Source organism: Pholcus phalangioides, unplaced genomic scaffold, assembly GCF_987345545.1.
Source record: "Pholcus phalangioides strain wild (caught in Gottingen) unplaced genomic scaffold, Ppha-v1.0 ptg000009l_1, whole genome shotgun sequence".
NCBI classification, from domain to species: Eukaryota; Metazoa; Arthropoda; class Arachnida; order Araneae; family Pholcidae; genus Pholcus; species Pholcus phalangioides.
The window spans coordinates 3,874,752-3,901,699 of NW_028301602.1; the positions used below are offsets into that span (position 1 = coordinate 3,874,752).

General features: G+C 35.4%; 1 protein-coding gene across 3 annotated transcripts; it reads left to right on the forward strand.

The window, feature by feature from the left end:
- The first annotated feature begins 28 nt into the window (after positions 1 to 28).
- On the forward strand, positions 29 to 26,934 carry LOC149081642 (co-chaperone protein HGH1 homolog). 3 transcript variants are annotated; one of them, XM_089237058.1, is made up of 6 exons: positions 29 to 112; positions 6,962 to 7,072; positions 18,920 to 19,349; positions 21,944 to 22,065; positions 25,756 to 25,943; positions 26,199 to 26,934. In XM_089237058.1, the coding sequence occupies exons 2-6, from the start codon at positions 6,982 to 6,984 to the stop codon at positions 26,451 to 26,453; spliced, it is 1,086 nt and encodes a 361-aa protein (XP_089093184.1). In that variant the 5' UTR covers positions 29 to 112; positions 6,962 to 6,981; the 3' UTR covers positions 26,454 to 26,934. The 3 variants fall into 3 exon arrangements, with proteins under 3 accessions (XP_089093184.1, XP_089093185.1, XP_089093183.1); XM_089237059.1 differs by having other exon boundaries at positions 42 to 136; XM_089237057.1 differs by lacking the exon at positions 29 to 112 and adding an exon at positions 5,664 to 6,216.
- The last annotated feature ends 14 nt before the right edge of the window (positions 26,935 to 26,948 follow it).

A 26,948-nucleotide genomic window follows, 5' to 3' on the forward strand; every position in this document is an offset into this window, starting at 1 on the left:
ACAAAAGAAAAAGGTGAGAAACGCTATACCGTGTTTCCATCATTGTTTACAACTGCTTTTTGAGCGTGCTACTGTAGTTTTTTTATTTGTTTTTTCCCAAGCCTCTTTATAAGTACTATCATTATTACTATTATAAGTAATATGTGTTTTTGTATGTGATTAATAACTATTAACTTTTTATCTATATTCCACTGTATCAAATAGTCGATTAATTAATTATGTTTGAAGCATGTGAAAAATTGTTTGGCCACTACGGAGATCAGATACCTTGTGTGTGTGTGTGTTTGAAATGTATTTCGCGTGGCCCCTACACTGAGATCTTTGGTTGTCGCTTCCCCCCCCCCCCCATGCTAAATTTCGTAGTGTGAGAAAACAAAGTGTCGAGAATCATCTCAGGGCCTGTCAGTGCGAACATGGTCCCACATCCTAAAGCAGGGACGGGCTTGAGTATGTATTTTGCGGCCCTGTAAACAGTTTTTCCATAATCCCCCGTGTGCATGGGCCTCCCTGATGCACGTTAGGTTATCATTGGCACCTGAGAAAGACTATTAAATGATTATGTAATGGTAGGGCTGTTTTCAGTTTTTAGGCTCCCTACCTAGCTTGAAGCATCAGCATATAAATTTTTATACTTGCAGAAAATCATGGTATTGAATCTCATCATCACGATGCACTTGAAGCCTCCGGGTTGCCCCCTGAGTGGGCCCTATGTTTTGGGAAGGCCCTGTTTCATGGGCAATAAGAACATTTATATTCAATAATAATCATTCGGATAAAGTAAAGAGTCATTCGGGGTTCTGTAAAAACTAGGCCAGGGACTAAGTGGGTTCAATATCTGATGTTAGAGAGATTCAGGGGATTGGACAGAATTTTGAGCGATTACTTTGTTAAGAAGTTTTAAGCAGTCAAAATATAATCAAAGTAGTTTTATTCCATTTTGCAGCCCATAAAATTTTGCTACCCAGAGGTGGCCACACCCTTCGCACCTGCTTAAGTCTCTCCTGGCCCCAAGTCTGACTTTTTTAGGCTCTTCTATAGTAAATTTATAGCATGCATAGAGATGTGAGGGGAGAATATTCTCGGAGAACAAGAATATTTTGAGAATGACTATTGAATTGACTATGAATGGATGTAAAAATTGGGGAATAATTGAGAATATTCATTTTTCTTTTAAATAATTTAAATTTTTTTACTAATTTTGTTTATATTGTGAAATATAAATCAGTTTTCATTGCCTGAAACATTTACAACAAAACAATTTTTGGTATAATCACCCCCCAATGATAACTTTTAGTTCAAGAATATTCTCCAGGTCATGATGAGAGGTTTTAAAAGTTTGGTTATAAAGATTTTAGCAACCTTTAGATTAAAACTTAAAAAATTATTTTAAAATTAGATAAATTTTCAGAAAAGTTCACAACAAAAGAAATTAAATCAAAGTTGATTGGTAAAGGAAGCTATTCTTATATAATCACCTTCATTCTAAGATACAGAACTGTTGTTTTCTTCACTGTACATACACTTAAAATTTCTATCACACACATTTCTTTAAAAGTTGTGCAAATGAGCCCTATTGGTTTAATTTTCCTGCTTTCAAACTTTAATATTGTGGTGTCTACAAACTTCAATATTCCCATCTTCTTGACGGAAAGAGAGACAGGGACAGAGAATATATTCTCAAAGGACTACGATAATACTCTCTGGAAAGATTTCTGTAACTGAAGAATATTCTCTGGAAAGATTTCTGTAACTGAAGAATATTCTCTGGAAAGATTTCTGTAACTGAAGAATATTCTCTGGAAAGATTTCTGTAACTGAAGAATATTCTCTGGAAAGATTTCTGTAACTGAAGAATATTCTCTGGAAAGATTTCTGTAACTGAAGAATATTCTCTGGAAAGATTTCTGTAACTGAAGAATATTCTCTGGAAAGATTTCTGTAACTGAAGAATATTCTCTGGAAAGATTTCTGTAACTGAAGAATATTCTCTGGAAAGATTTCTGTAACTGAAGAATATTCTCTGGAAAGATTTCTGTAACTGAAGAATATTCTCTGGAAAGACTTCAGTAACTGAAGAATATTCTCGTTAAGGAGAATATTCGGGAATATTTTCTGGAAGGACTACTATTAATAACTTCAGAGTAGTTCTTATTATTTTCTATAAGAATATTCCCCAGTAATTTATGAAAGTAGTCCTTCCAGAGAATATTCTTAAGGATATTATATGTAACTATATTATAAATAACAGGAGAATATTCTCATCAGTAATAATAATATTCTCAAGTTATTTATAATAGTAGTCCTACCAGAGAATATTCTCGAATATTCTCCTTGATGTGAATTTCCGAAAGATTATTCTTGAGAATTTTGCATCTCTATGCATGCAGAAACAAAAAACTGGTGAGAGTGATCCCAGGCTCCAGGGCTTGAGCCCTGTCAGTCCTACTGTTGTGGGGCTGACAGGGGCCATATATTATGGGGGCCATGAGTCCAATACTTCCTAGACAGGTAATATTTAGGAGGTACCCCAGTAGCACAATGAGAAAAACAACAGAATTTTCTCTGTTGCATTCCGATATAGAACTACATAAAAATGGTGTAGTTTTGTCTATAGTTAGATGTAGCGAATTCACCATCAAACTATATCATACTGAATGACGTTTGATATCAATCATTATAGAAATTAGGCGATATAATTAGACCTAGAAAATTCAACATCGTTCAATGTCATATTCAAATATTGAACTCATAAAAATGACATAATCATTTAATATCAACATCTAACATAGAATATTTAGTTTGCCAACTCCTCCTCTGGTCCTGAACAATATGGAATTTCTTTGAATGTCTTTCCCATTTATGCACTTTCAATTTTACAAAAACCAGTGTTGACTGTATTTCAAAAAGTCAGCGCTTTCTTTATCCTTTGGCAAATTTCTTAAATTTTAATAAAATGTGGAAAAGTAATTTTTTCAAATTTTAGTCGCAACAGTTGTGTCTAAAACCAAGAAATTTATTGTAGTTGGTAACAAAAATAATTAGAATACCAAAACTTTCATCCATTGTTATGAAAATTATGTAAATAGTTCTTATTTATCAGTTATTTTCGTCTGTAAATAATAGTCTTTTGTAAAAATGAAAATTAATGCATTTCTCTGTAAATCTTGCCAAATTTGGGAGTTTAGCGACAGCTCTAATGATTTTGTGACTATATGGCGCAAAGAAAAATTTGTCGAAAGAAAAGGAAAAAACTCAATCTTATGGAAATGGTAAAGTTCTCAACTTTTCTTCACCTCTATAAAAGCACCTACCAAAGTGAAACTTAGTAGTTGAGAGAGAGAGAGAAGACAAAAAACTCTTGTATATGCTTGAGAAGCGGTCTTTCTGGGATCCCCTGTGTCTAGTTTGTATATTTAAAGTAAATAGCTGCTCTAAATAAATCTGTGACGTCCTGCATTTTGTATCATCCTTTACCATCGGTGTACGCAGTGGGGGGGGGGGTGTTTGGGGTATCTAACCCCCTCCCCTTGAGCCAAGATTATAGTGTTATTTTGCAGGAAAAAAATCTGAAACCCCCCCCCCCTCGAGAAAATTCTGCGTACGCCTATATCCTTTACTCATTTCAATAACTTGTGGGAAGAGACATTTTCTGGAACACTATTGTCCCACTTAAGTGGGGAGGGGCATGATCATGATGATGTCAGTAAACATACAAAGAAAGTCCTATGTTATATCCTCTGTATATTGATAATCACCTAAATGATATTACTCTCTGGTAATATATATCATTAAGATATGATGAAGCGTATAAGATTATCTTAGGGGCCGTTCAAGTATTATGTAAGCAAATTTTTAGCTATTTTTGACCCTTTACCCCCCCCCCCCCCCTTGCCAGAAAAATTTCGTCATCAGCTCTGCCCCTCTGAATCCAACTCATATTTTCATAAGGGGTGGTTGATGACGTAAGCATTATTCAAATCCCCCCCCCTCCCCTTGTCATCAAAAGTCAGCAAATCGGAAACCCCATCGATGATGACGTAATACTTGAACGGCCCCTTACACAAAAATTTCAGTTACTTACCTTCAGAGAGCATTGTAAATTAGCCGGAATCAAAAATATAGCGTAAAAATAATTTTGCAAGATTTGTTTATTTACTAAAATATTTTAATTTTTGATTGCCTTTGGGGTGTTCCCCCCCCCCCGTTTTAAAACGGGAAGCATTTTGCGTAGTTAAATGAAATTTATGGAACAGATTTCTTTTTATATGTAATATCGCAAGCCTCAAAAGGATTGAATGCCATGTCACGGTGGGGAAAGTAGAACACTTTCCCCCCCCCCCTTTGACAAAGAAGCCTGACATATTTTCAACCCAGAATTGTCATGCCAAATAAGTGAAATTTGCTAAATGTAAATATAATTGTGTTTGTCGCGTGGAAAATATTTGAGCTTCTGTCTTTATATTATTGTGGAAAGCTGAACCGAATTTCGTGGTTGTCTAGTTCCTTTCCTCTTGTGTTATCATTCCGTCTGATATTCATAAAATGCCCAAGATCTGAACCACAGATCGTTTGTATAGAGTGGACACACACTCTCTATGCATCACACTGTATGTGTTTGTCGGAAAATCCTAAATATTAAATGCTTTGCTTTGACATCTCAATCTTTTGACTCAACAACAAATTCCTTGAATTTTTCTGATTCTTCCTGTAGAATTTTGAGAAATTTCGAGTTAAATTGAACAAGAAAATGCGTGTTCTTTTGAATAATATATTCTTTCTTTTGTGAGAGAGACACACCTAATGATCCACTGATAATCAAAGATATTATCGCCATCTTGATGAGTCAGTTTTTCTTGTTGCCGCACGAACGCGAATGCCTCCCGTACGTGTAAATGGAAGATAAGATTCCTTTTCTTTTTTTTTTCTCTCTCACTTGTTCGTAATCTGTTGTATATATTTTTTTTTATACTTGAAAAGCCGATTTTTCGCCTTTTGTATATTCTGAGTCGATGTTTTTTTAAATAAGGGAAACAAACATTTTTGTTAATCCAGAGTTAAATAATTTTGAGACCGTGTGAGTATTTCAATTTTGAAAATTTATTTTTTTCCCCCTTTTCTCTCCGCTGATTCCAATGCTTTGAAGAAGAAAAAAAAAGGCTTGTGTTGTAAAATATTTTGAGGGAGAGAAACTTTTGAGATAATGTTATATATGCTTGAAATTATTCTCTGTCATCGAGAAAGTGTTGAATTTGAATTTTTTTAAGAATTTCCTTTGTTTGGATTTAAATTTTCGGCATGTCGCGAAACAAGAATATTTATATATGATGTCACATATCGTTGGAAAGCTAATTTTTTTTCCCCACACAATGATGTTAATGTTTTTTGATTTTGATGAATATTTGTGCATTTAATCCGGAAATCTTATATTGAAAATTATTGTTATCATTATAACCTTTGCTGAAAGCCGTTCATTTTCTTAAATCGACCCTGTATTATTGAGAGAAGATGTTTTTCTTTTGGTTTCATGTTTGTGTTCGCGCCTCGGGATACAATTGGGTAAAATTTTGGATGACGCAGTTTGCGCGACGAATTAGAGGGTGCGCTTTCTCAAGCCCCGCCCATCACTCAATTTACATATTATCACAGAAAAACTTTGGAGGCGTGCAGTTCATCGGGACCAGTTGTACGAGAAAGAGTGGTCCCGCCGTTCAAGAATCCCCCCCCCCCACGTAACTTGAAGATTCCCCCGAAACTCATAAGTCCCTCAAAGAAGTCCCTAAAACCCCTATTTAGTTCTGAACTGCCAAAAGTCGTAACATTTTACTTGAAGATGTAAGCTCAAAAAAAACAGTATGAAGCATCGTCTCGTCATATCAGTTGCTCCCAACTGATCCAGGAAGGAAGGTTTACTGTCATGCCAGAAAGATGAAGCCCAGCAGCTGTCTCTTGCAGTCCAGTCCAAGGATGGAACTTCGACCACACTACCCCGAGTGGTAGTACAGATGGAGAACTTTGATGCTTCGACATCGTAAAGCATGTGCACGGACCGTCGCTTCAGCAGATACAGAGGACATTAATCGTTCAATTCGCCAAGCAGATTCGCCCGTCTAAGGATGACATGAAATAACGAACTGTCCGTACTGAGTGTTCAAGTTAAAGGGAACTGTTCATCGAAATCCGGTTGTCAAGAATGAAGTGACCTTAATATGGGAGATAGTGAGTAAATTTTCTCTTTCAAATTTTGTTGAGTGGTTGGGCTAAAACCAAACTGGAGCAATATTTAGTTTTTTTTGTTTTGCACCCAAATAAATTTTAATTTTTCGATAAGTAAAGTAAGGTATTTCAGCATCATTGTTTTGTTTTGGTATTTTGTTTTTGGTTATATGAATTAAGAATTAAATAACTTAAAGTAATTTAGACCTCTGTGTGTTGACATATTCTTTTCGTTCTTTGTGACTTGATTGTTTCGGTTAAAATGCTGTAGTACATATTTATTCAGGAGAATTACTCACCGACACACAAAGGGTTGTTGCGGACACTGTAACAACTCAAAAATGGTACCCCACTAATATGATCACCGGGCCAAAAGTTTTCTTTCTTGGAGTACTGTCAACTTAAATAGTACTCAACAATTAAGAACCACAACAGCCACGAAAAATGCATGTGCAATCACTAAAAACAAAATAGACAATGTTGCAAGTGCAAGATCGCCATTTCTGAAGAATCAATCTGTGCTTTGCTCCTAAAAAGTTTTGCTGGTGCCTAATGTCTTTTTGTATTTTTCAAGCTCTTATCTTGAGTACTTGTTCTGCTTTGCCAATTTAACAATTTGCATGACACCTATTTCATTAACACTCATCACAGAATTTGAAGTCTGAAAAGTCTTGTATTTGTCATTAATCAGGTTTTGAAAATTTCAATAATTTTTTCGTTGTGAATGATAATAACTCATACTTTCCAGGTAGCTATCAGATTTATGAAATGTCAGATCCAAGTGCCGAATTATCCACCTTATTGTGCAGTGAAAGAACTCCATCCAATTTGAAATACGATGCTTTAAGGTATATACTGGGTGAGTTTATTAAAGTTTTTTTTTTATATTATTTATTTTCTGCAGAAATAAAAAAAAAATAGGAAGAAAAAATATCCAAAACTGGAAAACTCATTTGTGCTGGTTTTTTTTCTTTTCTTTTTATATACACATATTGAATGGTATGAAATCAAAATGTAATACACATCATCAGATATGCAATTGATCTAAGTTCAGTGAAATCTCCATCAATACTTGATATAACGATAAATCTTTGTACAATGATATTTTTTCATAATTTTTGGAATGACATTTAATCTAATGTTGGCTCAAAATCACACCTACAGATAAAATTATAGGTTTTCCACCTCTTATATATATATATAATAAAAAGATACAGCATGTTGTTATGGAGAATTGGGAAAATTAAAATATTATAAATGTAGGAATAACATGGAATGGAATTTGATGAAAATTTGAAACATTGAGACTTGCAATTTTGCCCAGCTATATGTATATGGATGAAGTTGTGAAAAAGTAATTATTATTATTTTGATATATTACATTAAAATTGAAGGAAAATGTGCTATGATTATTATAATTATCACTCGTTCATCATACACACATAAAATCTCCCTCTTGATATGTGTGGCCCACACTTAAAAACAAACACTACATGGACACTCATTAATTACTATTATTATTATTTTTGCAATTATCTTATTATATGTTTCATTGATGGTGAAAAGTGTCTTTATTTTTGTTGTTATGTCATTTGTGACTTATTCACATGTTCACAAATAAACATCCCCATCAAAACTTGTGGCCTACATGTAAAATCCATAATTGATCACTCATTAATTACCTTCATTGGCTCCATAATAGATTGACCACGTGCAAGATTAAAATACATTTTTTGCCCTCTTAACTCTGTTTCCCTACTTTATGAATGATAGGATTGAAAATAAATCAAAGAACCCAAGTATGTGAAATTTCAGGTCATTCGACCCATAATTTCAATGAGAAGTTTTATAAAAATCCATTGCCACCACTCAGTTCATGTCCAAACATGCTTTTTCTGTTCGGAACCAAATTTTTTTTTTCTCCCTCTGATAACTTTTTCTCACCTTGTTCCCACCATCTCGTTTCGGAGGAGAAAGGGAGTGGTACCCTGGACGAGCTGTCACTCACTGACCTGAACTGGTTAGCTGATCTTTCTGCCGCCAATAAACGACCGAAAGTGCACCAAGAACCCAGAGTAGTGGGGGAATCTGGGCTTTTTCCCATTGTTCTCGAAGAAGGGAGAAATGCCATCTAAGGTTTACTGGGCTATCGCCTGAACATACTGGAGGACCAAACCAAGGTCCCATCTTGTTCCTCGAATGATATGGTTGGATTTGCAAGCAGCCCCACGCTGGGGTCCAGCCAGTCTTTACATCGCCACAGCTCCCAGTCATGTTATCACCTCCAGGTTGCTGAGTGGTCCATCCTGGCGCCACACCAGTTGCTACTTTGCCCCAGCTCCCAGTCACTTCCATCATCTCCTGGGTTGCTGAGTGGGGTTTGAATCCCACTGGCGCCACAGTGGTGGTCGGCTGAAGTTGGTTTTCTGTGGTTTCCAACTTCAAGGCACGAATGCGAGCCGATCTCCCCGTTAAAAAGTCTTGCCACAGAGAGCAACAGGCCTACAACGTAACTAATATTCAATCATTACACTTCACTCACAATTTGAAGTACATTTGTGGGGAATATTCAGATGGCAGCACTTAAATATCAAGCACAACACTAGCTACACACTCAGACTGTTAGGTGCACTCACTTTGTTCCAGAATCTGTGACGAAGCTGGGCTGGAAGAGGTCTCTGCAACGGGATAAGTCCAGTGGCAGAGCCCCTGGCGTTCATTCATTCATTGGGTTGCTGAGTGGTCCATGCCGGGGCCAGAGCAGTACTCTTCTGCTTTGACTGTAGGAACCTGCATGTGACCTGTCCTTTTCCCCACCGCCTGGATACATCGTCGACTCTACTCCTACCGGTTGTTGATCCTGCTGAACCGTTACCCATACTAACCACTTCCTTGGCTCTCCCTGGAGGAGCTAGTCTTCGCTGGAATTCCCCAGTGACTGATCCAGATCATTAGTAAGTGAAATGTAAATTTATTTGACTGTCCGCTTCACATTGCAGATTCTACCTCCCCCCTTTTTTGGGTTGAAGAAATTTTCTCACTTAAATGTTTGACATGAGGGTGCTAAAAAAATTAAATGTTCCTCCCTTTAATAGCATATCATTTTGTTTTTCTTTTCATTAAAAATGTCATGATTTATATTCTAATTGTTGTTTTGGTGACTCATTGTGTTTAGATGTTTGACTCTGTCTATGTATATTGATAATTGTTTGTTAAAGGTAATGGTAAATATAAATATATAAATGTGAACCGGGGTGAAGTTGGAACCCGCCCTCTTTCTTCACGGCCTACCCCCTGAGTTAATTTCAATTTAAAAAGTAATTAATAGCAATTTTAATTTTTAATCAAAATCATCATAACAATGTAGTCTACTTATCTATGGGGAAGGTACTGGCATGCCCCTTTATAAACACGTATGAATAGTGCTATGGCGTCAATAGCCATCGCTATCAGATGAAGCGGGAGAGGTCCAATTTCCAGCCCAATATAATATAATGATAAGAGAAAAGGGAAAGGGGACTTGAGCCATTTAAATTGTAAAAAAACATACTCTTTCGCCTCCATCAACACTCCTTAATTTTATGGCCACTTACTTAAAGGGCCCCTTCAAAGTTTGCGTAATAGCCGCTCCGTATTCTTCTTTTCTCTCTCTCTCTTCCCTACATACTGAAGCCTCTTGACCTTTGTAATTGCCACCTGTGGAGGTTGCGAAAGTTTTTGTTTTAGAATGTCAAAAGCATTCTGGGCCTCTTGAGTCCAATGAAATTTTCTACTCTTTCTAGTGAGGTTAGTAATAGGTGCCGTAATATCTGAAAAATTTTGTATGAAACGCCTGTAATACCCAACCAGCCCAATAAAACGGCGAATTTTCCGTACGGTGTTGGGAACTGGAAAGTCTTGTATCTTTCTAATGTTTGTCTCAATGGGGCGAATGCCTGAACTGTTCAAAGTATGACCTAGGAATTCGATCTGAGGAACAAGAAATGAACATTTAGCTGGATTAAGTGTCAAACCAAAATAGCGGAACCTCTCGAATAGTTTTCTCAATTTGTAGAGCATTTGTGAGACATTGTCGGCACCCAAGCAAAAATCATCAATATAGTTGGCAATTTTCAAATCCGAAAGAGGAGCTAAAAGTTGATCTGAAAGATTGGAAAATGTTTCCGGACTAGCATTCAAGCCTTGAGGCATAGTTTTGTAACGGAACGAGCCAAATGGAGAGCTAAATGTTGTCATGTCACGATCCTCGGGTTTCAAAGGAATCTGCCAAAAAGATGATGATAGATCAAGGGAGCAAAAAAGATTAGATCCCCGTAGCATTTCCAGTAAGTGATGAATGATTGGTAGAGGATAGACAATTCTAATGTCATACATCCAATTGCATATTTTTCCAAGAAGTTAAATCCCACACAAATTCGATACACTATTATGGAAAAAGAATTAATGGCCATTGTGGAATCTGTAAAAGCATTCAAGTACTATTTGTATGGTAGACATTTCACTATTAGGTGTGATAATGCTGCTTTGACCAAATTATCGAAATGGGATTCACCAGGAAGCAGAGTCACTCGATGGTTTGCATTTCTCTCAGAATTTAATTATGATTTTGAATTAATCAAATCTTCGGAAAACCAAGTCGCCGATATTTTTTCACGCGACTTTCATGTGAATACAGTACAGATCACTTTACCTACCATAGAGGAGATAAAGTTGGCTCAGCGCGAAGATCCTAAATTGTCAACCATAATCTCTACATTAGAAGACGATAACACTCAACACTCAAAGCTCAGGATTAAGTATGTCCTATCGAATGGTCTTCTTATGCACAAAGGGATTATCACTCGCTCAGGGGGTCAGAAGATCATACTACAAATAGTTATACCTAACAAGTTCAAGCCACACATTCTTGCAGCCAACCACTTGACACACTTTGGACACTTAAAAACATACCACGCCATTAAAGAGAAGTATTTCTGGGATAATTTATACACAGATACAAAACATTACGTAGAATCTTGCACGCATTGCATATCTTTCCGATCTCCTCGTAGAGTACCACCTGTTCCATTGCAACGTCATTTTATTCCATCTCAACCAATGGAATATGTCTCTTGCGATTTTGTCGGAAGATTGCCTAACACCTCACGTGGAAACTGCTATATACTTACGTTCATTGATCATTTCACAAAATTTGTGAAACTGTACGCAGTTCCCGACCAAACATCAAAAACAACAGCAGAGAAATTCCTTGACTTTGCTTGCACTTTTGGATTTCCTGAGAAATTATTATCAGACAAAGGTTCAAATTTTGTGAGTGACCTTTTTAAAACACTTTGTAGTCGCTTAGGGGTAACGAAATTGCAAACAACGGCGATGTGCCCACAATCCAATGGTCAAAGTGAAAGGATAAATTCTAACTTGAAGAAGTCCCTCTCTATATTTGCACTAGGAACAACTGATTGGGATGCATACATTAATTACTATGAATTAATTTATAATTCAACTATTCATCAAGCAACACAGGAAAAGCCAGCATATTTACATCTTTCCTACGACCCTACACTTCCAACAGACATTCTTAATCAGACAACTCCACATACACGTGTCTCATATTCTGATTTTGTCACACAAAAAACAACACAACTGCAGTACACATTCAACAAAGTGCGTGAAAGTCTAATTACATCAGCAGAGAGGCAGGAAAATTACCAACGAAAATTCGCGAAAGATAGGAATTTTCACCTAGGCCAATTAGTATTTTTGCATCAACCCGACGCTGATAGACACGCTTCGCTTCCTAAGCGAAGAAATTTCGTCGGTCCCTACAGAATTCTCACAGTTCACAATCTTGTAAATTTTACAATAATTGATACAAGAAATCCAAAAGCAAAACCTATTAAAGTACATGCAAACAGGTTGATCCCATTCAAAGAAAGACGTCAAGAATTGGATTATATGCACAGTACTATTAGGGAAAACAGGAATAGTAGAAATCCGGCAGACTCCATTGTACAACAAAGGCCACACGCTAGTTTCGATGAATTGTCTGACCTTCAATGGCTTCAATGTATTTCTCCTAGTGCCGCACGTTCGGTGGGGAACCCACCCAGCAGTAGCCCTGGGCACTATTCCGAGGAGCCTTCTCGAAACACAGATAACCCTGCCGTTGTAATACCACAATCTTCTATTCAAGGATGTCAAGCCCAAAGGCCTTCCACAAGTACAGCAAGTGATGCACCCCCTGCTCTGGATAATATGTCCCGTAATTTATTGCCTCAGCGTTCCGTTGGTCATCGTTACAATTTGCGCTCTAACCGGCCGGCACAAATTAACACTTTCACTTTTGGAACATATTAATCAAGTGTTGTGTATGTAAATACATAAATAATATGGGACTTGAAAATATAAATTTTTCTTTAAAATTTCTATAACGATTATTCGAAAATTAATTCATCGAATTTTATAATCGTATTCAGTGATAAGTTTTTTTTTATTACTGGAATTCCGTCGTGGATACAAATATGCTGTTGATTGTTCAGTGAGAAGGGCCCCTCATTGGACGGTGAACGCTTATTTGTTTCCAATTTTCTTTTTTTTTTTTCATGCAAAATTTTTTCTTCAAACTCACTATCTCTCCTTCACAAATTAAATTTGAGGTAGACATTGAAGTGCACTGCAAGTTTGATCAAGTCCCACCTTATTTAAAAACAAAAACAAAAAACAAAAAAATTCATATATGTACATATCTCTATTTCTAAAGAAGCAGAAGATGAAGCATTCAGCAACAATGACTGTCAAATTATGTTTATATTGAAAAGTATATGTTTAATGGATGCATTTACATTGTTCATTTCTATGCGTAATCAATTTCGCACTATTATATTTGAGAAAAAATTGTTAAAACCTTGAAAACAAAGTAGAGTTATAATGGAATTATGAAAAAAAAGTTATTATGAAAGTGTGAGAAAAAAAATGAGACTATGAGAAAAAAAAAAAGATGAAAGAAAAAAAAAATGAAATTATAAAAGGAAAATTGAACGTATAGAAAAAAGATGAAAGTATAGAGAAAAAAAAGGGATATGAAAGTATACAAAAAAGACAAAACAAAATAAGGATGAAAAAAATGGAATTAAGAAAAAAAAATGAAATTATGAAAGAAGAAAAAATGGAAGTGAAGGAAAAGAAAAAAAAAATTTTTGTCAAAATGTTAAAAATGTGCATGAGGAACAAAAGTATTAATGTTGTACACTTACGCATGCAAGTACTTTCATGTAAATATCCACATACAGCATATATGCAATTTTGTGTTAAGAATACAACATACTGCGTATTAGTGTAGTATAATTTGATGTTGGAATCTATAATCCCTCAGAGTTATAATATTTATATTGAGCATTTAAACAAGTTTAATTTGGGAATGATTATAAATGATCACACTGTGGTAAGATTTTTTCTTTCTCTGCCAAATGGTTTATATACTATGTTTCTATATCCCTTCAACGTTCATAATTCATAAGTGAAATGTGCCCGTACTCTCAGGACACCGCTCACAAATTTCAATTAACTCTGCTTAGAGGAGACAGTTATCAACTGTTTCAAACTTTCCCTTCGAACGATGCAAATTCCTTTTCAGCAGACAACGACATCGATCACTCAGACTCGTTGATGCGATGGTTCACCGAGTAATGTGGCAGTGATATCTTCAAGCAAAGAAATTTGCTAACTTCACTAATGTGTTCCAAACTTCACAGTGAACTGCCATTTCCAGACACCATAAACTGAAATTGTTTACGTGCAATTTCTCTTGGATACGCCTACGGAACGAGATGCTTCGTCGGTGTCGCACTTTGGTTGTCCTCAGTCATCTGTGTAACAAATAGTGTTCAGGACTGACTGCACGTCTGAACACGAACGAACGGTCGAATATTTCGTTTAATAATTTTCGCTTCGACAGTACTCCAGCGTCGTCCTCTATTCAGTGACTGACATGTGAAAAGAACAAACACATTCAACGCTCTCTACGATACACATTCGCTGCAAAGTGCAACCCACGCGGAACATCATGAGGACTGATTCCTGACATTGGGTCTAGTGCGGATTGAGCCACAACAAGCCAATTTGTTTCCTGTACAGCTGGATTTTGAAAATTTACACTTTCGAACTAATAACTCTCGAGGCACTGAACAAGTACGTTGAAGTTCAGAGTAATGAATGTGCTGTAACTTATCTAGTATCAATGCGCAGCATTTTCAGGGAAACATGTTCTGCGACACTTAATGTTACATTTATTTCAGTGATAAATGCAACAGTGATTTTCTTGTTGCTGTGTCTAAACGTATTATTGATATATTTTTGTGACGTTATACGAAGAAATTATACGTATCTTCGCTATTCCGAAAAAAAAAAAAAAAAAAAGTACTTCCGATAAATCATCGAAAGGGATGAATACGTAATCTACGTTATGAATTCATGAAATTTTTTAAAAGCTTCTGTGTATTTCATGCTCAGCGATTTTTGCAAAGCTCTTTTGTATATTTTTTTATTTCTGCTTATATTATCTATCTGCAATTCACTTACGACAATATCAAAGCACATGTATATATCTACAACACATAATGTATATTCACTTCTAATTTTTATATTACATATATATATATTTTTTCTTTTCGCATAAGTATATCTAGGTACGAGTATTCTTTTCAATGCATTCCTACATTGCTTACCTTTGTGTCAAGTGATGTACATTTGTACATACCAGATTTTCATTCATGTTTTGAAGAGCAAACATAATTTTATTGCCAGTATTGTAATCTCCCAACTTATATTTTCTTTTTCTTTTTTTTTCGTTTTTTTTTTCTTTTTCCGCAAGATGGATGTGCATTGCTATGGCGTCAATAGCCATCGCTATCAGATGAAGCGGGAGAGGTCCAATTTCCAGCCCAATATAATATAATGATAAGAGAAAAGGGAAAGGGGACTTGAGCCATTTAAATTGTAAAAAAACATACTCTTTCGCCTCCATCAACACTCCTTAATTTTATGGCCACTTACTTAAAGGGCCCCTTCAAAGTTTGCGTAATAGCCACTCCGTATTCTTCTTTTCTCTCTCTCTCTTCCCTGCATACTGAAGCCTCTTGACCTTTGTAATTGCCACCTGCAGGCGATTGACTTTATTTCATCTATTGTACGCATCCCTTCTTGGGAATATGTGCCTTCTGACTTTCTTGCTTCCTCTCTACTTTTCTTTTCCTTCTTTTTTTTGTACAAACACCTCCCCCCCCCCCCACAGAAAACGTCTTCCTCCCATATGCTTCGAAAGATCGTAGGGGGTGAACCTTGACCAATGATGTCAATTTTAATACTATTTGTACCTACGTAATCCTCATCACCCAATGGAAGGATCTTTCTTTGAAGCCGGACTACCAATTAGAAATAGGGGGTTGGTACCCCTCAAAACTTTACTTTTTGGAATTTTTGAAAAAATTAGAGCAGATTGATTAGTGAAAACTAGAAATCAAGTTGAAAAAAAATGTAGAAAGAGCAGATTTTTTTTTAAACACATTTTTCAACTGTAGCATCAGGAGCGGCGATCATCCGTGATGGAAGGGATGGAGAAAAAGGTAGGAAAGATATTCTTACCACAATTCTAGTAAATTATAGACGTTTAGTTAAAACATAAATTAGGAGGAATTAACAGGGGGCAGAGATGGTGAAATTAGGTATAAAAAGTGATTAAAAGAGAGATATTCCAACATCAAATTAAAATTATTATAATTGAACATACAGTATTTTGTTTATGTATTATGCAGAATTTGATATCGTGTAAAATGGATTTTTCTAATTGACTTTTATTTTGTGTAAATATAACTCGTTCTTTTCATATGATCATTTGATTAAATATTAATGCTAATGAAATTTAACTGATTCTTTCTTTCATGAGTCATCGTTTTATTCTAAATGTATATTGGACCACTAGGAGCCTGGGTTAATCTAGATAATTATATATATATTCTTCCAGTGGTTCGATATAACAATAGGGTGAAGATATGCTTTAAAAAACCTCTCTTTCCAGGTAAATTTTATGTATAATTCCCTGAAGAACGGGAAAGGAAAACATGCTTTTCAAGAATTTCCATTGTTGTTATAGCGAATGTGTTCAGATTTTTATTCATACATGCGATAAGCAAATGCACAATGAATATGAGCAACATGCCTGAAAAAAAAGTATTCAACCAGTGTGCTACTAGCACTGGCTTATGAAGCTGAAACATGGACACTTACAAGCAAAACGATACAAAGACTACGGACTGCAGAATGAAGCATGGAAAGATGTATACTAGGCATCACAAGGAGAGATAAAAAAACAAATCACATGGATAAGAGGCCAAACAAAAGTATATGAAATCATGGAAAGAATTAAACATCTAAAATGGGAATGGACTGGACATTATGGACCACAAGTATTTTGGATTGGTATTTGCTTGGTGTTGAACATCAGAGAAGACGTCCCCAAACAAGATGGTGGGATGAAATCAGAAAAGTGGCTGGAGAGAATTGGATAACAAAAGCATGAGACAGAGTAAAATTGAAAAATTTGGAGACCTTCATCCAGCAGTGGATTGAAAATGTTTGATGATGAAGCTAATATTTTTTGTATCTTTAACGTTAGCTGGTTTGACAATCACTTTTGAATTACTTGTAATAGCGAGATTCTTATTATAACCCAGTATACTTGTTATAACAGACTTTTTCTGTATTTACTTTTCAAAGTCAACCCAATTTCTCATTTTTGATGAAAGCTCTATATGCACCCAAGGTGCCCGGGTGGACTCATGTATTTACACAGCCCTGTATATGGTATTTTACTAATTGTGCACAACACTAGTTTGGCATCATTTTGGTGGTTTACTGTCATTAAGCTTTCATAGAATTGCTTATTTTTTGGAAACCTAAAAGTGTGGTTTTTTTCGTGAATGTTATGTGTAGTGCTGCTATGCATTTTCCCAATGGGGAAGTGAGAAATAGAAATTTTGTAAATTTGTTTTCCTGAATAATATCTAAACATTTTAAGGTCTGTTACTTGCTATGATAAAATACAGTAGAACCTCATTATGATGGACCTTATTATAATGTACCTTATGACGGACAGTTAAAAAAGTTGCAATAATAATAAAGGGTGCTTATTTTTATCTGAGTTGAACATTTTCCAAGCAAGTGATTAAACATTGATCGTAGTTTCGTGTAAACTTGGATGCTCTGTTTGACTTAAACCTCTTGCCAGCCAGAAAAATTAAGATTAATGCAGTGTACACATCTTTTCAATTCAACCAAACTATGTTGAAGACTTTTTATTTTATATATAATAAAGACTTTTTATAGCTAAACTACTGTACTTTCATTGATTGTGTCAAGTTCCCTACCCATTGTGTCGGTTCAGTCTTTGCTTCAATTTCATTCTGTCTCCTTCATTTGGGATGGTGTCTTGTCTACATCTCTGTTGTTTCTCTTCTGTGCTCAATGTCATTGCAGTCGAAACATTAACTCTCGTTCAAGAAAATGAGGTTATTAGGAAAGCTTGAGGAAACCTTGCCAAGTAATATGCTTCACCCCTTGCATCCCCTGTTTTTTACTCTGATGGAATGGGTACTGGGAAAAACTAGGTAACTTATAATAATTCTTTTTTTGTTAAGAAAAAGAAATATACAAATTCATTATGCAAACTCATTTCAGTAAATTTATAAAATATATAACATTCCAAATTCATATTTAAAATTCAGTTAATTTTTGGTTTTATATGGTGTTTTGTTTATAAAAATCTGGTGTACAGTAGTTAAAATGATTTGAATGCATGGTTTTTTGAAGACCTTCCAGTAATCCGGTGTACCTCTGGTCTGATATGTGCTGGATTACAGAGAGTAGAACAAACCCAACCAACATGGGTAAAATGCTTATATCCCGGGAGGGACAGAGCCTGGGTCGCGCCTGGTCTGACAGATTACAGAGAGTCTACTACAGGGCTGGACAAATCACACAAAAAAAATCTAGGCAGCAAAAATTTTTTACCGGAGAAAAAGGTAAAAATAATGCTTCTTTTGACTTTTTCAGAGCATAGTGACACTCTTTCATGTTGGCAGATAGGCTGCTATAAATTCCAAACATTCTGTGCTGCTCTCAGCATGAAATTTAGTAACTACACAAAGAAAATTTTAGGCTCCAATACCAATTTTTTAGTCGCTATGGCGATCTGGCACTTGTCCAGCCCTGATCTACTGTAGTTAAATTTTTTGTGATTAAGCACAAAAATAAGTGTAAATTGGTAGACAGGTATTTTTAATCAAGTAGGGGCCTCAGAAAAATCTTTTTGCCCGAGGGCCACAGAATGTTCTTGAGATGTCCATGCCGTTATAATGAGGTTGTACTACTACTAAACTACACATGCACCTCGTCCATATTCCTCTGCGGAACAATAATGAGGTTTCACTGCATTCTGAAGTGGGGGAAGACTGCTCACACATTTGAGCCTCATAATTTGGAAAACACAGAAAACTAGAGCCAACTACTACTGTCACTAGGTTCAACTTATGTTAATTGAAGTTTCTGGTGCCATAAATCTGCCAGGTTACTTCCTTTTTTGTGTGTGTCGAGTGAGTTTTCTTTTGTTGTGTACATTGCCGTTTACTCATGCATTTTTTTCTCCTCTCTGCAGGACTATCAGCTCACGAAGAGGGCTTGCAGTTAATAGTGACTCATGATACCTATATACATACTTTATACAAGCTGCTAGCAGATGAGAGCCATCATGAAATTTGCCAAGTTGCCCATAATTGCTTCATAAATATTTCTGCTGTTCCTTATGGCACAATGGTTATGATTCGTATGTTGCCAGAATTTACTAAATATTTTATTGAAAGAATGGATGACAAGGAATGTTTATTCATTGAACCCAAGTGTCAGGTGCTTGCCAATGTGTCTCGTTGTCAAGATGCGTGTGACCAGCTACTTTCTATCCTCAAGTCTTCTGATATGGTCAACAAATTAATGTTTCATTACGTTTTTAGCAGCACAGAATTCAAATCGAAATATGACTACTTAGGCTTGTTATTTGGCAATCTTTCTTCTTGTGCAGGCGGAAAAACGTAAGTTGACTGTCAGTGATATTCAATATTCACTTTTTTTCATACATTTTTTCCTCCGTTTATTATTATTTTTCACACAAAGGATATAAAAAGGATAACCATAATAAAAATATACCAACTTGGAAAAGTCATAAAATGAGAAAAAGGTTGCAGAAGTCAAGAAAAAGTCATGAATATAGAGAAAAGGTTATGGATTTTAAAAAAATCAACTTTCGAACTTTCCCCATGCCCGATTTCATCCCTGAAAATCATGAACTTTTATAAGAATACCCATTGCAAAAGCCTGTCCGATTCTCGTGATTGTGCAGTGGTGGTCGGCTAAGCTAATTTGCTAATGTTGCTAAATAACAAGCGTTAAATTGCCAAATAAAGAGTGTCAAGTCACCAATGACAACCAAACAACAATAATAAAAACACTAATATCACAAAAAAGAAGTATTGAATAAAAAATTTTGCCAAATTGTTAGTCTTGAATTGCAAATGTTGAGAAATAACAACTGTTAAATCACCAATTTTAGGCATATAACAAGTGATAAATCGCCAAACATTGTGTGATTTTCTCAACTTTTCTCCCGTAAGATAACAATTACTTTCTGAGTAGCAAAATTGCAAAATACAAACAAGAATTCAGCAGGAATCACCTGCTTAATTGTTTTATATAATTCGTAGAAAATTCAGTGCAGTGGTAAGATGATTGATGGAGTTGTAGGGACTAATCATTTTCAATGATTATTTATCAAATTTATTTATATTCAGGTGAATCGATGAGAAGAAAAGGACAAGTTTAAATTCTGCAATTTTTTTTAATGAATCAGTTTGATAAATGTAGATCCATACATGGTGTGTATTAGCAGTACTATACTTGAGCTTCCCTTCATTGGTTCTGGGCATGTTTTGACTTTGAATGATTGGAAGAACAGTACCTGTCCAGCACTAGTACTGTTTTCCCATTCAGTCGCTAGGATAAGCTTGGATCTGTCTGACTCTGCACTTGGGCAAAGTATTCTTTCGGACTCATTTTTCTTATCACTTTATCATCATCATCCAGCAGCACCCGATACGAAAATAAAATCAACCATGAATGCTAATCAATCTTTTTTCCATGATACCTATAACCTCAGATTTGGACGACCTGAAGTGCACATATGCTCAGAATGCGAGTACTTAGGATCAAGAATCCGGGACAAAAAAAAAAGACAATACTAAGAGAGAAGTGCCAGTGCCACTCATAATCCACAAAAGACATGCTAATAAGTTTTTCAATAAGCTTAGAGGCATTTTGAATCTGAGTGAAGAAAATCCTAGCATAGCAGCACTTACCCATGCAAGAGGTATTTTACTGTCATCAACTGCAGAAATTCACAATATATAAGAAAATATAAACCACTGTTATGTTTACCACGAAGAGCAAGCAAGAAAAGGCCAGAATGCAGTATTCACTTTTCTACAGGACTACATTTCCACAAAAATTCTGGAATCTGTTAAGGAGCTTCATCTATTCTTGGATGATTGCCTCGGATGAAATAGAAATCACATCATAGTGTGATTGCTAGTAGCTTTACAAGCAGGAAAGTGCTTCAAGAAAGTCCTTTATTTTCTCTTGAGTAGACATTCATTCATCCCCTGTAATAGAAATGTTGGTACCATCAAAAGGAACGTAAGAAAGCATGATTGAATGTACCGTTCAGGTGAATATGTTGACTTGATTGTTGGCAGCAGAAAAAATTCCAGACTTGTTACAGTTGAGCTGGTTTCTTTCATGAAGAAATTTCAAAGATTGGTGGCCTACCATTTGAAAAAATCTCCAAATCTCATGAGGGACAACCAACAAGATCATGCATTTTCTGTGTCAGAAAATATTTGTTTACAACTGTGAAATGCCGAAGTGTGTGGCGACATCTGACTACATTCATGGACTGTGTTCCAGGACTTTCAAACTTGTCAAAAATCGATTTGAGCAAGGCTACCCAGTGAAAAAGGCTATGAGAGACCCTTTGCCATTAATGAGAAGAAAGTTCAAGATATAAGAAGATGGAGAGATACATACCCACAGAAGCAACTGGTTTTATCGAAATATCTATTTGTGGAAGACCACCACCTGCATGAAAGATGACTTTTAATGCGTCTCACTTCTCTTTTTTAAATTCTCCAACTTTTCAATTTTTCTATAATTCCCTTACCTGCTGCACTAAAAACATGGTTTTTTTTTTATCATTGCTCTACATATTATACTATTACTTTTTCAATTGAGTGTAAAGTTCATTATTCCCTAACTGACAAAAAAAAAATGCTTGAGAGAAAGAACAGTACTTGTCCAATGACTTTATTAGAATTTGTTAGCATAAATGAATTATTTTCAGTAATCTATTGACTGCATTAACAGATCCTTGGGGACTGTGTGGAAGCAGCCATAAAGTTAGTTGGCTCTCAAAGTCTGAATCTGATTGTAGTCTGAAAATTTTTGTAAAACTTTATTATCTCGAGGTGGGAAAATTTTGGACTCTCATACTCTTCTTATGATTCAGTTATGATCAATAGTTATCACAAAAATGGTTACTTCTGTTTATTAATTGTTGTATGTTCTTGCTTTGTAGGTTATTCATTAATGATCAATATCCTTTCATCAAATACATCTTGCCATTTACCACATGTTCAGAATCAAAAATTAGGCGAATGGGTGCAGTGATACTACTAAAAAATATATGCTTTGATATAGGTATGTTTTTTTAAAAAAGAAAATTAATGTACAAGTATTTTATAACAGAATACATAGTAAAGCCTTTATACACCTCTTAAAATTTTGAAATGTTGGTTACATATATACAAACATACTTTTTGAATTATGTTTAGTAAGTGTCCAAATAACGTGACTATTTTATATATTTTATTTACCACATTGTGGCACCTTAAAGCAAGTCCAAGCTTAAGAATTTTTTGGCCTGGTGCAAAAAATAAATTTGTGTCCCTTTATGTGATATTTTTTCAATATTTCATAAGCTGTAAAGCTGTAAGATGCTTAATCTGATGAGACTTCAGTAAATTTTATAGAATTAATAAGCAATAAAAGCCAGAATGTGAAATATAACATTTTATGCAGTTTTTATGGCCCAGTATGGCTGCATTCCTCGCACTTTTATCCAACTCTAACATTCAGTTATGAGATCAATGAACTTGACTCGTCCATACACACAAAAAATGTTTACTACTTTAGAGAGCATAGACTAATCTTTCCTATTTTCTTTGATGAGCTTTTGTTTTCTCTACTTTTCATAAGAGCTTCTAAACAGATACCATACTCTCTAACTGAGTTGTCTTTCTGCTCATGTGAATGTTAAAGGTCTAACATTAGAACTATTGGAGCAGTCTTTTAGACCACTATTGCAAAAATCCATGGTACTGCTGTAAATGTTGATAGATTTTTTAATTAAACCAAGTGCCATAACGACACTGGTTGCCTGTTTTGAAATATTGTGGTATGAGGGTTTTTAGGGAAACTGGCGCCCCATGAAAAATATTATCTTATATATAAATGTGAAAGTATGTATGTTCTTTATACAAATCTACAGTTTTAGACCGATCGTCGCCAGATTTTGCGTATATACCAAACAGGACTGGGATTGAACCGTAGGCTACTTTAAAAGATCTTCAGAGCTGGGCAAATGCCCGAAATGGGCAAAAAACTGTCGGGCAACAATGGTTTTGGGGCCTCAACAATTACATTCGAAACGTTTACTTTGGTTACCGTGGTTTCCAACAATGGGTTTCAGATGTGTATATATATATGCCTTTACAACGGTTTGTCACACCTTTATTCTGTTATTATAACAGTTTATTCCTTTATAACGGTTTGTAACTTTCCCAATCCTGCCATTAATTGCAGAAAACCCGGGAAGCGCCGGGTATTTCTCCTAGCCTATATACAGGGTGTCCTGTAAGTGCTAATGCTGCCTTTATCTCATCAACCGCCCATCGTAGAGGTGTAGTTTCAATTTAAAAAATGCGTAAAAGGCGTTTGAATGATATTCGCTACACAAGCTGGATGTATGACGTCGCTAACAACAGAGAACAACAACTACGCTGACAAAACTGGGAATAAAAATGTTCAATGCCAACTGATGAACTCAATGCTTGCCTCAAATCATCAACACTCTGGCACGAAGTTAAAAAAATTATCACTATCCACCAACATGCGAGTTCAACTGCAAAATGACTCGGCACTGCTATCATTTTTACATCAGTTGACCAACCAGTAGACCCAAGCACTGGACTGATTACATTCCCAAATGGGTTTTGCCAGTTGTTAAACTCAGTTCAAGAACTTGCAGACAAAGTCTTCCCAAATCATGAGTGGCTTTCTGAGAGCGATTCTGGTACCGAAAAATGACAGTCTGAACAAGATCAACAAAAAAATCCTAAAAATTATTCCAGGAGACTCCACATCTTACAAATTGGTTGACACTGTCACAGACACGGCACAGACATTTAGTTCTATATCCTGCAGAATTTCTAACTCCTTTGGATATTCCGGGTGTGCCACCACACAATTTGACCCTCAAAGTCGGAGCACCTATAATGCTTTTAAGAAATTTGGACACACCGAGACTCTGCAATGGCACCAGACTCTGCGTGAAGAAATTGCACAATTGCATCATTGAAGCAACGATTCTAACTGGATGTGACAAAAAAAAAAAAGAAGTCTTCATTCCACGTATCCCAATTATCACCGAAAAAATGCCATTCACTTTCAAGCGATTACAGTTCCCGATTCATTTAGCTTTTGCCATGGCAATCAACAAAGCGCAAGGCCAGTCGTTAGCAGTGGCAGGTATCAACTTACTTGAGCCCTGTTTTTCACATGGACACCTTTTCATCACCTGTTCGCGTGTTGGTAATAGCAAAAATTTGTACATCTACACACCAGATGGAAAAAGAAAAAATATTGTGTATCCACAAGCGATTGCCTGAAGATTTTAATTAAAATATTTAAAAATAAAAGTAATTTTTTCTTACTTGATGCAGAAATTTTTTTGATTAAGAAATAATTAATAAGCTATACATATATACATTTTTTACGGGGCGGGCAACGTCGCCGGGTATCAGCTAGTGTTAATATATTTTTAAATTTACATAGTGTATTACTCATTGATTTCAGAATGTAAGTTACTCCATGACAATCAAGTGACACCCACTCCATCTGAGGGGTTCCGATAAGAAAAAGCAATGTTCCCATTTCTTATACAGTGGATGCTAAATTTTACAAAATTCCAATTTATGAACATGCTCTTTTTTATGAACTGGTCCTCAGTCCTGAACAGCGTGCCATAGCGCTAATGTTAACATCCACTCTATTTTGTGAACTCTTATTTGTATCAACTCTGTTTTACTAACTTCATTGTTTTTCTGATATTTTTTTTAGTTATTTTATTCTTCCAGCCGCCTCTGAGTTCGGTGTAATCAAAAGTAAACTTCAATTCAGATGTTCTATATATTTTAAGAGGAAAATAAAGGAAGGAAGGGAGGGAGGTATAGAAATGTTCACCAATTTGTCATCACCAACATGCACATGTTTTGCAAACATGTGCCAGTAAGGAGGGTTCGATTGTTGGCGGCGATGACCATGAATTGAAGATTTTCGTTGACAACGTAATTCACTCTTTGTAATTCACTCTTTGCGCATTACGATTGAATAAACTGGTGGTTTCAAAAATGGTATTAATTAAAATTAGGTTATTGATAGGCATTTCTAATTGGAGAGTTGATCAAACTATATTTCAGCCAACTACTATTCGTCTACTTTCCTCTTTGCAATGCCAACAAAATGAAAAAGATTGCGCTTAACTGTGGATGAAAAAGTATTTTGAAAGAAATTGATGTATGAACTTTTACAGAGACAGCAATTGCCAAAAAGTATGGGATTAAACAAATTACACTGAGTCTTCTAAGTAAAGATCAGCAAAAGATTGTTTGTACTGCAAGTTTTTCCAGAAGCGTTCCACCATCCTGAAAATATTTCAGAGAAGCGTGATTCGCATGGAATGTTATCCTACATCAATTTTATAAAATTTTATATTTACCAAAATGTTGTGATGAAGCAAACAAGTTATTTTTATGGAAATCATCAATATATAAAGGTGAATGACTAATTCATTTTCAATTTCCCACGTTTTTTCATCGTCTCTCCCATTTAAGAACCTTCGATTTTGTGAACTAATTATCAAGTCCATATGAGTTTGTAAAAATGAGCATCGATTGTAGATAATGAACTTGTTAGTTTGCTGTGAATCGCTTGTCGGCAATTTATTATGCTAAGAAAAGGAAGAAAATTTTTCTTTTGTGCATGTGAAGTAAATATCAAATATTAAAATTAGTTGAGCAAAGTATTTAAAGTTATTTTTCTAAATTTTAGGATTATTCAAGTATTTTCTGGAAGACATGGATATTCTTCCCGCTCTTCTTCTACCATTAGCTGGACCAGATGAATTTGATGATGATGAGATGGATAAGTTACCCATCGATTTACAATACCTTGGCGATGACAAACAACGTGAAGTTGATCCAAATCTCAGACTGATTCTTCTTGAAACTCTCTTGAAGGTGAGGTCAAAATGAAAAAAATTTCATAAGCTCATTACCCGATAACTACTTTTCTTGAGATTTATATACATTTAATGTGCTAATAATTTCAGAACCACATTTTTGCAAATATCAGTACTGCTAGTACTGCTCTTTTTTGATGATAAGTACAGCAGTGCTCGCAACTGGAAAAAGGATAAAGATCCCTGATCTAGTATATAAGCATATGAAAATACATTTCCAAGATTTCACATGTTAATTTTTTTTTACTTTTAGCTTTGCTCAACACGTCAAAGTCGAGAGTATCTGAGACAGAAAGGTGCATATTTTGTGCTAAGAGAGCTTCATAAATGGGAAACATTTCCACCAGCACTACAAGTTTGTGAAGACGTTGTAGAGATTCTTATCCGAGATGAAGATGATGTTGGCACAGATAATCTTATGGAAATTAATATTCCAGAACATTTAATTGCAAAATTCGAGAACCTAAGTGTATCGACAACTAACCAAATTCCAGAAATAATCATATGACATTCAATTTAAGTTTTTCCATCATTTAAATTTTGGAGTGCATCTCTAGTCATTGAGGAATGAAATGGAAGCACTGTAAATGCTCAACTATACCAATGCATAAAAATAACAATTCTTAGCCTGGGAATCTTAGTTTTGCAGGGTGTAAACTCTTATAATTTTTTAAAGTTCATGTTTCTATTTTTTAAAAAGATTTTATTATTTTTTGAGGGACCTGAGTGGTGCATTAGTAAAATGCTCATCTACAACCCTGAAGGCTTCCATCAGGTCCATGGATTTGATCCTGGGAAAGGACATAGATAATAAGTTCTTTCCCTACCAAACCTGAGACGACCAAGTCTCAATGTGCTCTAGCCAGGAATCGCCCCCCTCCCCTTTCCCAAGACAAGGATAGAAGTATAACATAACTTTCTCTAGAGAAAAACGTAACATGTATAATGTAAAAATTATCTCTAAGTGGATAATAAATTTTTGTTATCAATTTTATAGTCTACT